The sequence below is a fragment of the Gallus gallus genome, chromosome 6, assembly GCF_016699485.2.
Source record: "Gallus gallus isolate bGalGal1 chromosome 6, bGalGal1.mat.broiler.GRCg7b, whole genome shotgun sequence".
NCBI lineage: Eukaryota > Metazoa > Chordata > Aves > Galliformes > Phasianidae > Gallus > Gallus gallus.
The window spans coordinates 7,010,122-7,027,505 of record NC_052537.1 but is presented as its reverse complement, the minus strand read 5'-3'; the positions used below and the strand labels follow the sequence as shown (position 1 = coordinate 7,027,505).

At 40.9% G+C, this 17,384-nt stretch overlaps 1 protein-coding gene across 8 annotated transcripts in view; it reads right to left on the bottom strand.

Annotated features, from left to right (window-relative positions):
- The window catches only part of PCDH15 (protocadherin related 15), a 990,968-nt gene that overhangs the window by 266,674 nt on the left and 706,910 nt on the right, over window positions 1-17,384 (bottom strand). For all 8 annotated transcript variants that reach the window (XM_046942815.1, XM_046942814.1, XM_046942813.1 and 5 more), the window contains one exon: window positions 10,645-10,710. In XM_046942815.1, coding sequence (XP_046798771.1) covers window positions 10,645-10,710 — 66 coding nt within the window. The remainder of the gene's footprint in view (window positions 1-10,644; window positions 10,711-17,384) is intronic.

Below are 17,384 nucleotides of genomic sequence, written 5' to 3'. Positions count from 1 at the left end.
ACCGTCCCACAGATAAGCCATTCTAGCAAGCATTAGAGGGTCACCACTATCTGTAGTATTTATACTGCAAATACAGCTGAAGAGTTACAAATGCACCACATTGTACAGCCACAAGCATCATGGCTGAGAAGTCCCATTAGGCAGAGAAAATCCACTCAACTGCGGCACAGCCTTGGTTTCTGCTACCTAGAGACTTCTCCCCAGTACTCTTCAAAGCCTGAAAGCAACCTAACATAAAACAGCAACTGCCCACCTGACTCACAATTGAAAAGCCAGTGAATCCCAAGCAGCCCATGTGCATGGCATACACGATACGAGTCCAGCAGCTTCTCTTGCATGCTTCCAGACTCATGGCTGTTTTGATATTAAGGGAAATGTGGACTTATGGCATAAATGTGTCATTGTAGTAGGCTGCACTGAAGAACAAATCCATAATGGGAAAAAGAAATAAAGGTAGAAATTGCTGCATGGAATGAAACCAGAGTGCTAATACCTATTTACTTTTGTTTTTCTTGTAATATTTCTCTCTCTCTCTATATATATATATATATATTTTTTTTTTTGGTAGAAATTCTATTTATTGAAGAACAAAAACATTGAGCTTCAAAAAATTATGAGCTACATGACAGCCGTACTCAATGTACCACTTCACAGACACCTGACAGCAGGTGTGCTTCCCTAAATGTCTCTTGTTTTCACACGTACACAAATGGCATCTCTGTGTCAGAGTGCAAAATCGTAAAGAAGAACAGAGCAATGGGCAGCATTAGAGTAGCTAAAGTCATGTAGGGGGAAAAAAAAGGAAAAACAAGTCTGATGAGAGCAACAGCTCAGCAAAAACAAAACTAAAGCTCAGCAGGAGTGTAAATGAGAACCATCGGTGATGGGTGAATGGTTGGACTGGATGATCCTGTGGGTCTTTTCCAACCTTTGTGATTCTATGATTGTATGATAAAGAAGAAATCCTGGATTTCTTCTTATGTCTTCGTTTAGTATTTTTTAAAGAAACAGCCAAAAAAAGAAAAAAAAGAGTAAAGTTGGCTGAAACCCACTAAACATTTCCTTAAGAAAATAAAGGCACTTAGACATTTCTATCACTTCAAAGCAATAAATAAAAACAGAGGATAAGTAGAAAAAAAAGAAGGGAGGAGGAGAACACCATCACTTAGAGAGTTGTATCAGCATGACCTAAGAAAGAAAAGAAACAGTGAATGAATGGCCATCTCTTGCCAACTGGATAGAGGTGAGATCAAGGCAAAGTCAGAAGTGAACTGCTCTCTGTGGTTAAACAGAGCTAATTCTCCAAACAAACTGACTTTTGAAGGTAGAAAGTGACCTTAGATATGGGGAGTGACATGCAAGTTCCAACTCTTAACCACCCCGAGTGCTTTGGACATGTCTCAGTGCAGAAGTCTGTCTTCAACTTCGAGGCCTGACAGAGTTGGACCAGCAAGTGATCTCCATCTCAGGCTGGGTGAAATTCCAGGCATACCCGAATGCATAACCGTGAGAGTGGGGAACGGAGGGGTAACAGGATGAGTAATCACATAAGGGAAAAAAAAAAAGAACAAGCCTAGAGAAAAACTATCAAAAAACAGACACCTGCTGGAGTTCAACCTTCTTCTCAGATGCTGCTTTCCTCAGGGATGCCCTTTTCTAAACTATTAATTCCTTGTGAGGAAGATAATTTATCACCGGATTGCTCTTTTACACTTCACCTTGTTATGACAGTGACAAAATAATAGGCCCAACACAAATGCTCAGCAGTGCCTCTCGGAAGCAATATTTGCCAGGTTTTTCATTGGTCTCATAAAGCATCCAGAAAAATAAAACTTAATGCCTGGCGGCAGTCACGTATAATTATTCTTCTGAAAAGAACTAATACACATTTGGGCTGATTTAGGACTTGGCATAAAATAATTAAGCTAGAACAAGAATTTATGCCCAACAAGCCTCATGCACTGTTTAAGTTGAGTTTAATTTTTATACTGAAGGCATTCAGCATCGCAGCCACGGCACCTCCTACACGCACCCCAAACAATAATAAACCACATCCTTGGTACTCAAGGGCTGTGCCCTGAGGGGCAGCAAATCAAGCTGGGTCTTAAAACAACACAGGCTCCTGATGAACAGCAACAAGGTAATTTGGAACTCCCAGTTAATCACAGCTTTAGTCACTCCGCAGGTACAGACACCAAGACATTTCCGTCCCTTGAGACCAAACTATTGACCACCGTTCCCCTGACAGCAGCTCTGGAAGACAGGATAGGTATATCAAAGGGAAATTATCAATAGGAACACGTTAATAAAATACAGGCAGGTAAGCAGAAGGTTGAGACTTGGTCATTTATTTTAATCAAGTTGCGTCCTTCTAAAACCATTAGGTCAGAAGGATAAAATGCAAAACACTCCTAAGTAACGATGAAAAATGGCAAAGGAATAAAAGAAGAATAAAAAAAACAGAGCTGTGTAGGATAGTATTTGGCTTGATTAATGTGACTTTGGAAATCTAAAAGGATACAGAAGTTTTCACATGAGACTACATAAAAAAGAACAACATAGAATTTATGCTTGAGCCAGTCAAAGCTTCGAAATCCATCACTTGCTGAATTATTACACTCTTACAAGCACTCTGCTGTTCAACATAAGCAGTAACGTGAGTGTTATTCTTTTTAGTGTTTTACAGTTGAGAGAAAGCTGAAACTGCTGTTTTCAGAGCAACCTGCTGCTTAAACACAAAAGGAATGTGATGGAGAAAAATACATCCAGAGTTATCTGTCATTCCAAGACAACCAGGGACAGACCAGACAACCAAGACAACCAAAGACACTAATTAATGACAACCAAATGTCATTACAGCAATAAAATAAAAAGAATAGAACAAGTTAAGAGCTGACCAACTACTTTTTTCTCTTAAAAAAAAAGTTATCAATGCTTATGAAATTATCAACAACAGCTCACTGCTCTCCAGAAAAGGTTCCATGCTATGAGTAGCACCTTCAGGTGGATGTTGGAGAAAGAGTGATATAAAGCTGTACCTTTTCATTCAGATGTGAAAAAGTATTGCAATTGTATTGCAATTTTAGATGGTAATTGAGTTGATGTTTCCAGAAGCAGGTAAATTTTCAGAACTGTCTCAGCAAAGTAATGGAATTTTTGCTCTGAGGGAACAGATCTTCAAAGGTTCTCAAAGGCCTCTTCAAAGGCACGTCATAAGGGTGTCGCAACAGCTCAATTTCTCACCTTATTTTCCATGATCCTATACATTATGCTTCACTGAAGAGTGAGCAGCAGAGCAAGAAAGGTGTCTTGACCCTTGACCTGGTACGGGACACTATTCCCTAAGTCAAACTGTTTTGCGCAGGGTGTGCATGCCAAGAAAACAGCAGGGAAATTGAGGCACGCCAGGGAAGGTGGAGAAGCATGCTAGCAGGCACCATAACATTAAGTCCTACATAAAATTACAAGACTTTCAGCATGGTTCTGAAAGGACTAAGTGCACCTTCTTTTCCCTCTCCAATCTGCGATGTCATTCAAAAGTTAACGCTGTAGAGAAGGACATAAAATGTGATGGACTGCGATAGGATTTGCTCACAAACTCTTCTTCCCTTTCTCAGCAGCTCCATAGTATTCTCACTTAGCTGCCATCTAGCTTTTGCATGTTTTCATTGAAAATGTGTCCTTTTCAAACAAAGTGGGGAATCCTTTCGGGATAGGAGAGTAAAGGAAGCCAACTTAGGATCCCATCACACTAATCAGCATATCAACAGGTGTCTAAGCTTTGAAAAGTACGTAAGTGGCTCAGACCCTTGACCATCATCTAAACCAAGCTTAAAAAGCTCATGTCCTTAATCTCTCAAAAAAGCTTATTAGATACCCATCCATAAATGCAGGTTCTGCTAAATGACACTGACCCTCCACAACCTTGTATTCTGGGATGCATCCACATTATTCTCAAAAAGAGATCCCCAAGCTAAGACTAATCCCAACATGCTGTGAAATCCACCTGCCTGCTCCCTGGACAAGTCCATCCAAGCACAGCAGGTTTCTCTGCAGGCTTTCAGCAGCAGCTTATAGGTCTGAATGAATGGCATTACTGCTTCTAACCCTATGCTGCACATGCTATTTTCTTCCACCAGGCTCCAAATTAATTCAGGTATAAAATCAGACAAACTAGATGACCCTAAAGGTCCCTTCCAACCCAAACAATTCTATGTGCCCTGCAAAGAGATTTTCTTATGGATGAGCATGCCAAACGTAAATCATGTTTCCACACAAAGAAAGCTTTCAGAACAAGAGAACCTGGGAAAAATTAGATTAGTCATGGACAACAATAAAAGCAGCGCTGCTCGGTGAAAATAAGGTAAAAAAAATAAATGCATCATCCAACTTGTCAAGCTGATCTACATATGCTACTCTTGCCTCTCACAGCAGTTATACACTGCCCACCTTCACCCATGACAAAATGAAGTGCAAGACACAGCTCTGCACACAGGTTGTGGAAAGCAGTATTCGCTATTCAAAATCTTGTCAGAGAAAGAAAACCTGCTTTTGGAAGTTTTGGACCATGCTGTGAACAAAGATTTTTAGTATAAGTTTCTTGACTGCTTTCCTTGACTTGCGCAAGGCCTCTGAAATTGTTCCCCAGCACATCCTTATCTCCAAATTGGAGGGATGTAGATTTCACAGGTGGACCACCTGGTGGATAAGGAATTGGTCTGCAACCTTTCAACAAAGAGTAGTGATTAATGGTTCTATTTCCAGGTGGAGGCTGGTAACAAGCAGTGTCCCCCAGGGGACTGCCTTGGGACCTGTGCTCTTTAACATCTTAACTAAGGACATCAACAATGGAACTGAGGGCACCCTCAGCAAGTTTGCTGATGACACCAAGCTGAGTGATGGGGTTGACACAATGGAAGGAACGGCTGCCATTCAGAGGGACCTCAACAGACTCGAAAGGTGGGCCCGGATGAACCTAATGAGGTTCAACACGGCTAAGTGAAAGGTTTTGCACTTGGACCAGAAGAATCCCAGGCATATATACAGACTGGGAGGAGCAAACCTTGAGAACAGCCCTGCAGAGAAGGACCTGGGGGTCCTGGTGGATAAAAACTTAACATGAGCCAGCAGTGTGCTCTTGCAGCTCGGATAGCAAATGGTATCCTGGGCTCCATCAGAAAAGGAGTGGCCAGCAGGGACAGGGAGGTGATTGACCCTCTCTACTCAGCCCTCATGATGCCCCATCTGGAGAACTGCATCCAGGTCTGGACCGCCAAGTACAAGAAGAACAGAGAGCTGTTGGAGAGGGTCCAGACAAGGGCCACGAAGATGATCAGGGGGCTAGAGCACCTCCCCTACGAGGACAGGCTGAGGGAGCTGGGCTTGTTCAACCTGAAGAAGAGAAGGCTGTGGAGTGACCTATTTGTAGCCTTTCAGTACAGGAGGAGAGTCAACTCTTTAAAAGGGTAGATAACAGCAGGACAAACGGAAATGGTTTAAGTTGAAGGAGGGAAGATTTAGGTTGGATGTCAGGGGAAAGTTCATTACCAAGAGTGGTGAGGTGCTGGAACAGCTGCCCGGAAAGGTTGTGGATGCCCCATCCCTGGAGATGTTCAAGGGCAGGTTGGATGAGGCCCTGGGCAGCCTTGTCTGTTATTAAATATGGAGGTTGGTGGCCCTGCCTGAGGCTGGGGATTTGGAGTTTCATGATCCTTGAGGTCCCTTCCAACCCAAGCCATTCTGTGATACTATGATTCTTACAGATTTTTCCAGTGCTCGTTTTGACTTGCTTTATAACATGAAAGCAGGGATTTGCAGTTCCGGTCTACTGCAGGCATACATGCAAAAACGAAAGGTAAAACCATACATCACACAGCACAACCCAGCATGTCTGGAAGTTACCACAGAGGGACTCCTCATACAGTCATCACCCAATCCCCAGAACAAAATGGATTTTAAGCAGGCTTAAAATACATTAAATACTCCTATCCTTGCACAGCTTCTTGGGAACTGTAAAGGAAAGGGATATTGCCAGTAAAATTACATTCAATGTTTCAAAATCATGTGAAAGAAATAAATTGTTGAAATACACAGTTTTTCATTTACAAAGGTAAACTGACAATCTGAGAATATGAACATATTAAGTATCACAATTTAGTATGAATAATTTATTCTGACTACTCAAACTGTCAAAGAGGAGCTGTTCAGAAACTTTAAATCATTTTGATGAGAATTTCCACTACAAAAAAAATATATCTCAAATGCATTTTAAAAAGGCCTCAGCATTACACAGAGTAACCATTATTCAAAATATCTTCCATCTACTACAGAATGGAGTTAAATTTCAAATCTTGGTCGTTTGAAATGTCAAGGCTGGGAAAGACCAGCGGATCTTGCCTGATCTGCTCATTACTTACACAGTTATACAATATTTAGTGAGCAAAGCTCGGTAGCTCACAGCTGAATTACTGCCCATGGGTGCAGTAAGACAGCTCCAAGTCACAAACATGAGAGAGATTTACACTGGTACAACCTGAGCCGACAAGTGACACCCATGCATATGCCCAGACAACAAAATGCTAAACAAAATGACTGTGTTCAGTCCAAAGAACCTACAGAAGCAGATAGAAAGTTCATTATGAAGGCAAAGGGGGAAAAAAACACCTCATCCCTGAAGACAACTCAAGGCTAATTCATCTCCCCAGAAGAGCATCAGCACCACATCAGGATATATTCCAGACAGCTGACAGCACCAAAACATTTCACTAGTTCCAACTTACTAACTTGAACTTATTCCTAGGGTAGAAAATAACCAGTTTCTACAAGACATGTTCCTTTCTCTTCAGCTCTCACCCCAAATGATGTCCTGTTTTTGGACACTTTTTTCTTAAAATGTACCATTAAAAAAAAAACAACTGGAAAAATAGAATTGTTGATATTTTTAACACACACTCTCCTAGATACTGGCCATTGATGATGATGATGATGATTGCGCTCATGAGTAAAAAAGAAATGGATTAAGCAAGTCATTCTTTTTACAGCTCATTCCAGTCTTCACACATCTGTCCTCCATGAAAAATCCAGAATTGTGAATTTACGTTTGTGGCATAAAAGTACCACTAGACACCAAATGGATTCATGACTTTACTATGAAATTGTTAATTTTGAGAGCTTGAAGATAGATTATTTCAAAATGGAACAGAACAGGCATGAATGAAGCAAAATTACACTCACAAATTGAGGCCTCTTTCTCCCACATCATGAATTCATACACTAAATCAATGATGTTAGCTAAAAAGTGATACTCCCATTTACAATTTGAACAACTGAAGATAGCAGTTGGAACAGCAGCATGTCTGAGTCAGCTGCTGACACGATGGACAGGAGGAGAACAAATACAAGTTACACAAAATGCTCCATATTCTATCTTGTTGTAAACATGTATTAGATGAGTATGAGAACATCTTAAAACTTCTAGTTCTTGCACTTGCTTTTGTCTGTTTCACTCTGAGTCTTCTCACCTGGTAAGAATAGCTAAGCTCATTTAGGATATTATAACCTCCCTTGAAAATAGGAATTCGCTATGCCTCAGTAAGACTACTAATGCTGCTAGTAGTAATTTGATTCTTTGGACAGTTGATTAAGAACAAATAAGCCTTAGTCTGAATAAGATCCATCTCTGAAAACAGAAGGTAATTTCTGTATTTGGCAATAGAGTACGCAAGCCATGAGAGATCAAAGAAGGAGATTATTTCCTTAAAAAGACATTATTAAACCACAGAATATCTGTTGATTTTCCTCCATTATGAAGAATTTTGAGATTAGAGCATTCAAAAAATCATTAACTCGAAAAGAAAGCTTTGCCAGAACAACAAAGAAAGCCAGCCACAACTGGCTATCTTATACCATTACAGCCCGCTGTGTGCTTCCCACATCAAAGCCAAGATGCACAACAAAAATCAGCAAGTCCCCTTTTCCGCAGCTTTTTTCCTGATTATACACTGATCCCTAAGGATTTCTACGGCCCAAACTCATAAATGGCAAGGGAACATCCAGAACAATCCAGACCTGGAGACAGTATTTGACAATGCCGTGCACACGAAGCAGCAGGCACTCTTCTTCGGGTTGACTGACCATCTGACCTTAACTTTCCAGGTGCAGTCTAGACTGGACCTGAACCAACAAGTGCAGCTGCTGTTCATCTGGACATAGCAAGACTCCAACAAGCAACACCAACAGCCTAGAGGTGCTAAGTCAGGGTCAAACTACATAGCACTTAGGTACATCAGCGCTTCAGTCTCAGCACAATGCAGCTACATGGCATAACCAAGTCAAAACAAGCCCACTTATCTTGCTAGAATTCGTTCACAACATGGTGCAAGGGTCAACTCCAACAGGCAGACTGGATTACTTTTAACGTATAGTTTTTGTTCCTACATGAAAATAAAGCCAGAAGAAACTCGGTACTGCATGCTCTACATTTAACAAAATGTTACGGTGTGCCTGGGCCTGATCCAGATCAAATTGGTATTGCTAGATAATCACATACACACCAAGTATTAATGAAGCCATCATGTCAAAGACATTTCTGTAGGATGGATGTAATGGAAGATACTAACATGCTGAAGAAGCTCCTCATCCTTCAACTCATTAACTCATGTTTGTTTTTGTTTTTTTTCTGAAACAGAAGGTAAAGGCAGGAAAAGACCACAAAGTCACATTTGTTAAGAAATGCTATTCTCAACACACTTGTATTAAACCACAGCAACTTGCTAATAGGCAGCCAGTGGGGCTCAATGTGCATACCTGTGTTTGCACAAATGCAAAATAGCCCTGAAGAGATTTGCAGAGACTCTTCGGAGACTATGTTCAATCATTAGTAAATCACTCTGTATCCTGAGAAGAAACATTCAGTGCAGTGAAGCTAAAGATAGTCTTCAAAGCATATTAAAATAGCATCACCAACATCAGTATGTTTTATTTTTGCAATACTGCAACAACATAGCTAGACGTGGCATGTAAGTATAACACAAAGCATGTGAACACAACCAAGAATGGAGGAAAACACAGATTGGTGAAGTTCCATGTAGAAAACATAGAAGACAACATAGCTCCACCAGTTACTCTGTCATACTCTTATCACAACAGTCTCCATCTCTCTCATACACAGAAGTGTGCATTTCAGCAATTCTGTTCCAGTATCCACTGCTTAGTGTGGCTCTACACGTATTTTAGCAAGCTAAAGCATTTCCACTCAACCAGAAGACCTCTGGAAGGGTGAATGCACTGCTAGAAAAGTAGATGCTGCTAGCTGCACTGCATCTTTTGCTGTGTCTATTTTAGTTAAAATACCTACCATCAGCTTAAGCACATGGAGTCTTTTTTTTTTTTTCCATAGATCTTAAACTCAATGAGTAGCAGCCCTGATCCAACTGCTGCTCTGGATTCAGCCTTCATTACCTTCAGTCACACACAACAGTAGGGAGGATGCAACCTATCGCTTCAATAAAGACAGCTGACCATCTGAGGACATGACAATCCTAGAGCTGGCCTCCCAGGAGATCCATTAATTTAATACATATTGTGGCTTACAGATGAGGTGTGTCGTTTCCATTACCTACAATGCCAATTCAGGTTTCTGCTTCCCATTTGACGTAACGGGGAATTAACGATTCATAGGAATTCACAATGAGATAGATACATTAGAAGTTAGCAGACACATGGAGAGCTTTGAGGAAAAAACACACCTCTTCCCACCATTCAGTCTTTCTTGTAGAGATTTTCAATATTTAATAAACACTGGCTTCAACATCAAAAAACTCAAACAACGCCAAACGACCAATCAGAGGCATGCAAAATTCGTATTGCTCCTTATTTTTGTTTATGCTTCAGATGACTATGACCAACTTGTAGCTTTTTTTTTTTATAATTTTTTTGCACTCTTCTTCACACTACATTCCTCAGATATAAAACTTAATTGCTGCTAGTACGTAAGAAAAAGAGCTATACAAGTGCCAGTACGACCTACATGTAAATCAAGGGTATCTGACACCTTCCCAGAAGGGTGACATACACATAAGCATCAAATCCCACAACTGAGTAGTGGTGCCTCATCAGAGGAATCCATAACAACAAAAAAGGAACCTTAAAAAAGCTGCATGGGAAACCCAAAAGACAACATCAACACTCTAACCAAACTTCAGAGAAAGAAGCTTTCAAGTCTTAAATTACCACAGGAAAAATCTCAACTAATAGGAGATCAAACAGATCTTTGTCCTAAGAATAAGAACTCAGTGGGTAAAAATAAGCATACACAGGAGCGAGCAGGTAGTTAACTCACTCTTGTATTACAAATAACTGTGGCCTAAGTACCTGTTAAAAGAAGAAACATTCTCACAAGAGCAACCTGAGGTGAAAGACCCAAGTCATGAAGATGTAAAGTTGTCAGTAAGAAGCAGCAGCTCTCACATTGGATCCCTTAGCCCTTCCCACCACCATAGCTCACTGTCAGAGGTTTTCACAGACCAGCTCTCAGAGCAGAGGATTCCTAGCTGCCAAGCCAGACACAGGCACCTCATTCCCTGTGGGAGCCTCCAAGCCCCAACCAGCGACTGCAGCTGTGTCACAAGAACAAATGGCACTCACCGTTCCGACTCTCTTCATCAATGGGAACTATTGTGGCTGGAGGACCTGTTCTGGCCAACTTGCAATCTATAAAGATAAAAAGAGAAGTTACTTCTGATTCCAGAGAAAGGACTTCGGTTGTTTTTTTTTTTTTTTTTTTTTGGTCTGTTTTGTGATTTTGCATATTCAGCATACTGAAGGAAGCATCTCTGAAGTATGACATGTATAAGCTACAATAGTTCGCAGCTCGTTTACACTCAGAGGTTCAAAATCTGAGCTCTTCATTTATCTTCTCCCCAACTCAACTCTATAAAGCAAAGGAGAATTCCATGACTGAAAATTTAACATCTCAGACGCTGATCCATTTTTTAAAACCAACAATTATAGAGCACGAACTTAACATGGCTTGCTACATCCCCTCTTAGGTGAGCTTGCCTTCCCACGTCACAACTACACACACCAAATCCTCGTCACATACCATCACACTACAGCATTGATGGCTACACTACGAACATCTCCGTGTCTTGCAGGAACCACACTGAAGCAGTGTCCCTCAGGACAGGTATAACATGATGGTAATTTATCCCAAAGAAAGAAAAACAAAGACGGGAATGGATAAAAGGTATAAATCATAATTAAAGCTTCACAACAGAAACAAATAATTAGAATTTAATTGCAACAAAAGGCTTTAATAAAAGAGAGTGAAAAAGAGTTTTAATAATGTTCAAAGGAAAATACAAATTAAAGACAGACAAGCAATGTTCAGGAAGTTTCATTTTGCCATCTTACCCTCATATTGCCAGTCTGGAGTCAAAAGTTTAGAGGCATCAATGGAAGCAGAGCAGAATAACAAAAGAAAGTAAGTAAGATTTTGTTGCTTTAGAGAAATGATAGCTTCAAAGATAAAAGCAGTACATGCAGAGCTAGCAAACGCATAGGTGTAGTCCTAAAATATATAAAAGCAGGTATACTACTCATAATGAACATTTTGTGAACAATTTCGTTTTCTATATTAATCAGAAGAAAAATATTACCTCTCCAAACCACACAGAAGAAAAATAAAAGGTTAATTAAGAAGTACTTTTTCATGTTTAAAGAGCCTCACAGTGCCACTAGAACAGCGTGCTATGATAAAAGATTTCTCCTTCCCCTTTCAACACAGAACTGCATACAGAGCTTGCATGGGCCCAGCCAGGTGGATGGCATTGGATATTACACATACAGGTTACATGTTAGCAAAAATTTCTTCTCTGAATGAGTGGAACTAAAAGCAACAGCAAGGAGGGATAAAACAATTTCCCAGCCTACAGTAAAAATGACACACTCATTGACTTGAACAGAAGTGCAGCAGCTAATTCCATGCTGCAATTGCCCCAGCACGGACCACACCTACAAAGGAAGATGAAAGCAGCGAAGCATTTATCCAGATGTCTGCTCAGTTGAGGCCTCCAAAGGGCATCTTCATGGCATGATGATTTCCTCCAGTGACAGCTTCGCTATTGAGCTGGTCAGTGCAGCTGAACAGCACGGGTACCAGATCTGACAGCATGACTCTTGGAGGTTGCTTGTATTTATGAATATCTCGAATGCCAACTCAATTGTCACTAATGATGTCACAGTCACCATGTCATTTATCTACTTATTTTTAAAAGTTGTGTGGGCAAACCTTGTTCTGAAGATAAACTGCAGAAAGCTGGTGTGGGCACACACATACTTCCATTCATTTAGCAGTAGCTTCATGGACCTGCTTCATCTGCTATCCTAAGTAGTCTATGCAAGTTTGTTTGTTGAGCAAACGCTCAGCTCTTTATATTCTCACACACTCTAGCTGGATACATAAACACTGCATACCTTTTGCTTACAGTACGTTTTGTTATTACTCTTAGGCATTAACAGAGTAAACAGACCACTTGAAAAACTACGCCTTCCATTCCATTGCTGTTTTCAGTGCTAGGAGCAATCTCTGGAAAGATAAGTAGTATTTGCTTATCTACCCGAAACACAGCTTTTTTTTTTTTTTCATGCTCTTATTCTATTCACTGGATGCTATAAAAATAACAGGATCATAACTAATATGGCCCTAACCTTTTCCACAGACGTTTCTTAGAATTTTCAAGAAGTTTACAAGCTGGCTAACTGAACAACCCTTCAACGTGCTCTTTGTTAGTGCAATGAAGCTTACCAACATAAACGACTGTTCTCACGAGTGGTCGGTCGTTCATCACCTAACAGCCATCACTGCACATTGCACCAAAACAACAACCAAACCGGGGAGAAATTTTAATCCCCTGGAATGAAGATGCCTTACCAAAGGGCAATCATCACTCTTAACACCAAAAAAAACCTTTTCTCCCCCATTGTCTCTATTTTCACAAACGTGTCCCTCTCTTTGCTGGATGTCTCAATGAAAACAACCCCCAGATCGGGGTTCTTAATACTGAATTCCTCACGAAGCAAAGCATCAGAATTACAAACGCATCACACTACTGAAGCCTTTGCACAGGACTGGCTTTCCACCATACACATCAGGATTTTTAGAATTAGAATCAAGCCATTACAAAATATGCTTAAAAATAATGCTCAGAGAAAAGATACAGCATGCCTGGAAGTTTGGTCTTTTGCAGAGGATTTAAAGCAAGCGTAGGCAGATGAAGCAATGTATATTTTCATGAAATAGATCATAATCAAAAGATTAGAGCAACAGCAAACCTGATTGTACAGCCACAGCAAAGTCTAACAGGATGTACACACATAAAACTGTGGATCATCTTCATGGTGCCAACCAAAAACAACTGCGGCTGCTTGCAGTTTTGTTGCAGAGATTATAGTTTCCTATGATTTTAACTACTCCAGCACTAGCCAAATACCAGATACAAATATGTTATAGGATGTCTGCCATCCCTCCACCCCCTTCAGAAAGACAGCGCTTAATAATGCCACAGCCTTCTCTAGTTTCTTGCTCACCAGCGTACACAGAATACTCAAGTTTAAAACTGCAGGGTTATACAAATTTCCAAGTTCATGGGAGATAATTAAAATTAAAACCTTTCAAGATGAGTCACATGTCGTAAATACCAGGAAGACCTTGAGGCAAACACTGGGTACAGGAAAAACATCTTCTAAGGCAAAGAGGTGCATGGAAAGCTTACTCCCACCATCACTTGGATGGAGAGACCATGACAGAGGCTTGAATGGCTTAGCCTAGGGAAAGGATATCTTTCTAAAAACACAGAAGGGTAAATATCAAGAGAAAACACCGGATAGTTAAACAAAAGAACACTGCCTGAGCATGCACATCCATGAAAAAAACAAAGCACCGTACTGTGAATGCAAAGGAGAAATGGCAGTCCACAAATAAAATAAGTGGGTTTCCAGCCTGAACTACTTTTTCTTTTGGACTGGAAGAGAAAGCTGAACCTGGAACACCCATTCCACAGGGAAAGCAGAAAAACCCGAGTTCTTCATTTACAATAACTACCCTAATTTGCTTATGACATTACACAAAAATGGTTCTTAGCATTATTACAAATCTCAGTTTTTTCTCAACTTTTATAAAAACGTTCCTCAAGAGAAATTACTTCACAGTAATAAATGGCTTTATTTAACAGAAACAAGCACAGATAATTGCAGCAGCAAAGCTGCCTTATGAAAGAAGTACTAACAGAATTTCTTTTTTTCAGTTTTGTTTTGAAATACCCTGTATTTGACTATAATCCTCCATATTAATCTGTTGGAGATTTTCAACTCTTCCAATTCTGCGCTGCAGATTATCATACCAGAACACTGATGCTCACCTGCCTAACAGCTCTTGATTTTAATAAGACCTCTGCAGTTCCTAAGATGGGATGGTTTACTTCCATCACATGGTTCCTTTGACAAGAGGTCTCGTGCCCCCGTGAAATTCCTGGGCATAATGGAGCAGTCAAGGAAGTCATATCATGCTTAATTGAACTCACTTGAAGAAAGGCCATATATAAACGAGCTTCCCAAGCTACAGTATTTTATGTTTGAGCAGCAGCAGTGTCTCGTGATGCAGCAAGGTCCCCCCAACACAAGCACCTCCCAGAAAAGGCAGTAGGCATCAGGCAAACAAAGCAACAGGCCACAGTGGATTTCCTAAGAGCCTGCATTTTTGTTCCTGTCATTAACTTCAGTTTCATCTAGCTAGTGCTTTTGCTTTACAATTACTTGATCAAAGCCAAGGCAGACAAAGTGCCTGTCTCCTTGTGAGTCAAGTGAAAACCTATTTAATAAACTCTTCATGGAACAGTTACATGGCTTAGATCCACTTGCTTTTTGACAGCTAATTTTCATTATTTTAATTTCTAATTATTTTTAATGAGATAGCTGGGAAGAAACCCTCAATCACTGCTCTAGGGAAGATGCTCAGCCAAGGTCACACGGTGTGAGCCGACAACCTGAATAATCCTGTATTTTGGCACTGCCTCATCATCACCTCCTTCTTCCCACCCTCACCCTCTCAGTGACACTACCCATCCACCGTCTGCAGTACTCGAAGCATTTCTCTCCACGCCAACCAGTTCACAGCCAAAGAAAACCAGTGTGGCACAGGGCTTTGCCATGGATGAGCTGCTTTCTTGTCCCTCCTACTGCTCACAGCCTCTCTCTGCCATATCCATGACATTTCACAGATCTCTAAATTCAAGCTAAATACAACACTTGAATTACTTGGGAGTAGTGCCTGCAGTTGACCGTTGTGTTGATTAAATCATGACTGCAAGGCATGCAATCACATTAGCTGCTTAAAACTTCAATAGTGAAAATGGCTCACCCCATACGGCCTTACAGTTTTAAGTGTCCGTAACCCAAATCTGGTCTCCCACATCATTTACAAGAAGGGCTGGTTGCTCCCAGTAACACGGCAATCTTTAAAACCTCATTAACATAGTCCTGCCCCCGTGTCAAAGCCAGAAAGAGCCACCCTGACACCAAGGGCCCTGCAAGGGAATGAGCAGCCCAACGGAACCTTCCCAGCACCTCTACCCAGTGCAATAACTGCCAGTTCCTCCCGGGCTCTCCTGAAATGAAAACAACAGCAACAAAATCCACTGCAATTTGCTAATCATCAGCTCTTCCTCCAGCTGTTTCAAAAATACCCAATTAGTACCCTACATTATTTTACATTTTATTCCGCATTTAATTTTGCTTTCAGATATTCAGATGCAACTAAACAGTTGTTTGGTTGTGTTTTTTTTTTCTTTTTTTTTTTTTTTTTAAATAAACATTTCTGGGCTGTATGACCACAGACAGCCCAAAAAGACTGACTCAGTCCTAACAGATACACAGCCAGATCTGAGAGACTTCAATATAATTCCACTCTGTACTTAAGGAAGGAAGTTACTTCATAGGGTGATAGAATAAAAGGTAGACATTCGTTCCCTAATTTGCCACTGGAACCAAGATCAGATTCTAAATGCCACTGGTGGTTGAAGATGGCCATCCTCCTTCTCAGCATCCATCCATTGCTGATCAAGGATTTCTGCCGCAATCAGGAAATAACACCATACAATTACTGTGTTTAGGCTACAGCCATTTCCATTGCACTAATGAGGTCTGGAACGTTAAATTGAACTGTTAGTCAACATTAGCATGTGCATTAAATCCACGTGGAAAACACTTTGAAAGGCGATGTGTATCACACAGCAGCTTTCCTACAAAGCTACTCACTCCAAGAACAGAATTGAGGCTCGTGCATAAACAGAGGCTGGGCAATGTGTGGATCGAGAGCAACCCCGAAGAGAAGGATTTCAGGGTCCTGATGGACGAAAAGCTGGATGTGAGCCAGCACTAAGCTCTTGCAGCCCAGAAAGCCAATGGTAACCTGGGGCTACACCAACAGAGGGGTGGCAGCAAGGAGAGGGAGGGGATTTGTCCCCCTCTGCTCTGCCCATGAGGCCCCCATCTAGAGCGCAGTATCCAAATAGCTCATTAGATAAACAGTCCTTTGCAAACCTTTGTACTTACACCTCCACGTTCGTACTTCCACTGCTCATTCAGCAGTGGGCACTCACTGGAAAAGAAGCCATGAAAGGGTCTCTCTAAACACCTCGACTTATAGAAAGACTGATCCTAATAAAGAGCTACACAGAGCCATACATTTAAGCTATCTGTGTAACTAAGCAACTCAGATTCAGGGGAAAATGTCCTGGCTTGTTTCCTGTGTTACTGAATTCAGAATTACAGCTGTGCCATTTAGGATAAGCTTGGCATAACCTTTACATTAGCAGGCCTGTGCGGCAATTGCTCTGCATTGAAAATAGGATAAGAAGGGCTTTCACAGACTATTTTGAGTTCTTCCTGAAAGACATCTTTAATTGTTGAAACTGGGAAGGAACAACAGAAAACTTGAGTTTGATTCCAGCACATTTGGGACTCTTCTTAGAACTACACTGAGTTTCTGTGCTTTGATTCAGACTGAAAATTAACAGCTCAGTTAGGCACTACTGTTTAGCTCATCGCCTGGATCCAACAGCTCCACTCCAAGTTAATCTAGCTGTTTACATCTGACAGCACCTCCTTTGGGTTCGGCTTCTAACAGAAGAAAAGGCAATGCTGATAGATAATACAGCACAAAAAGGACAAAAAACGGAGTAAGAATGCTATTCTAAGTTCTGTTCGCATAGCCTCAAACAACATGCTTTCATCCAGAATACTCAGCCCCAACAGCTGACTTTTTCTGATGTTTTATTTCCCCATTCTTCAAACATATTCATAGAGATATAATATCTATAAAGGGTCTG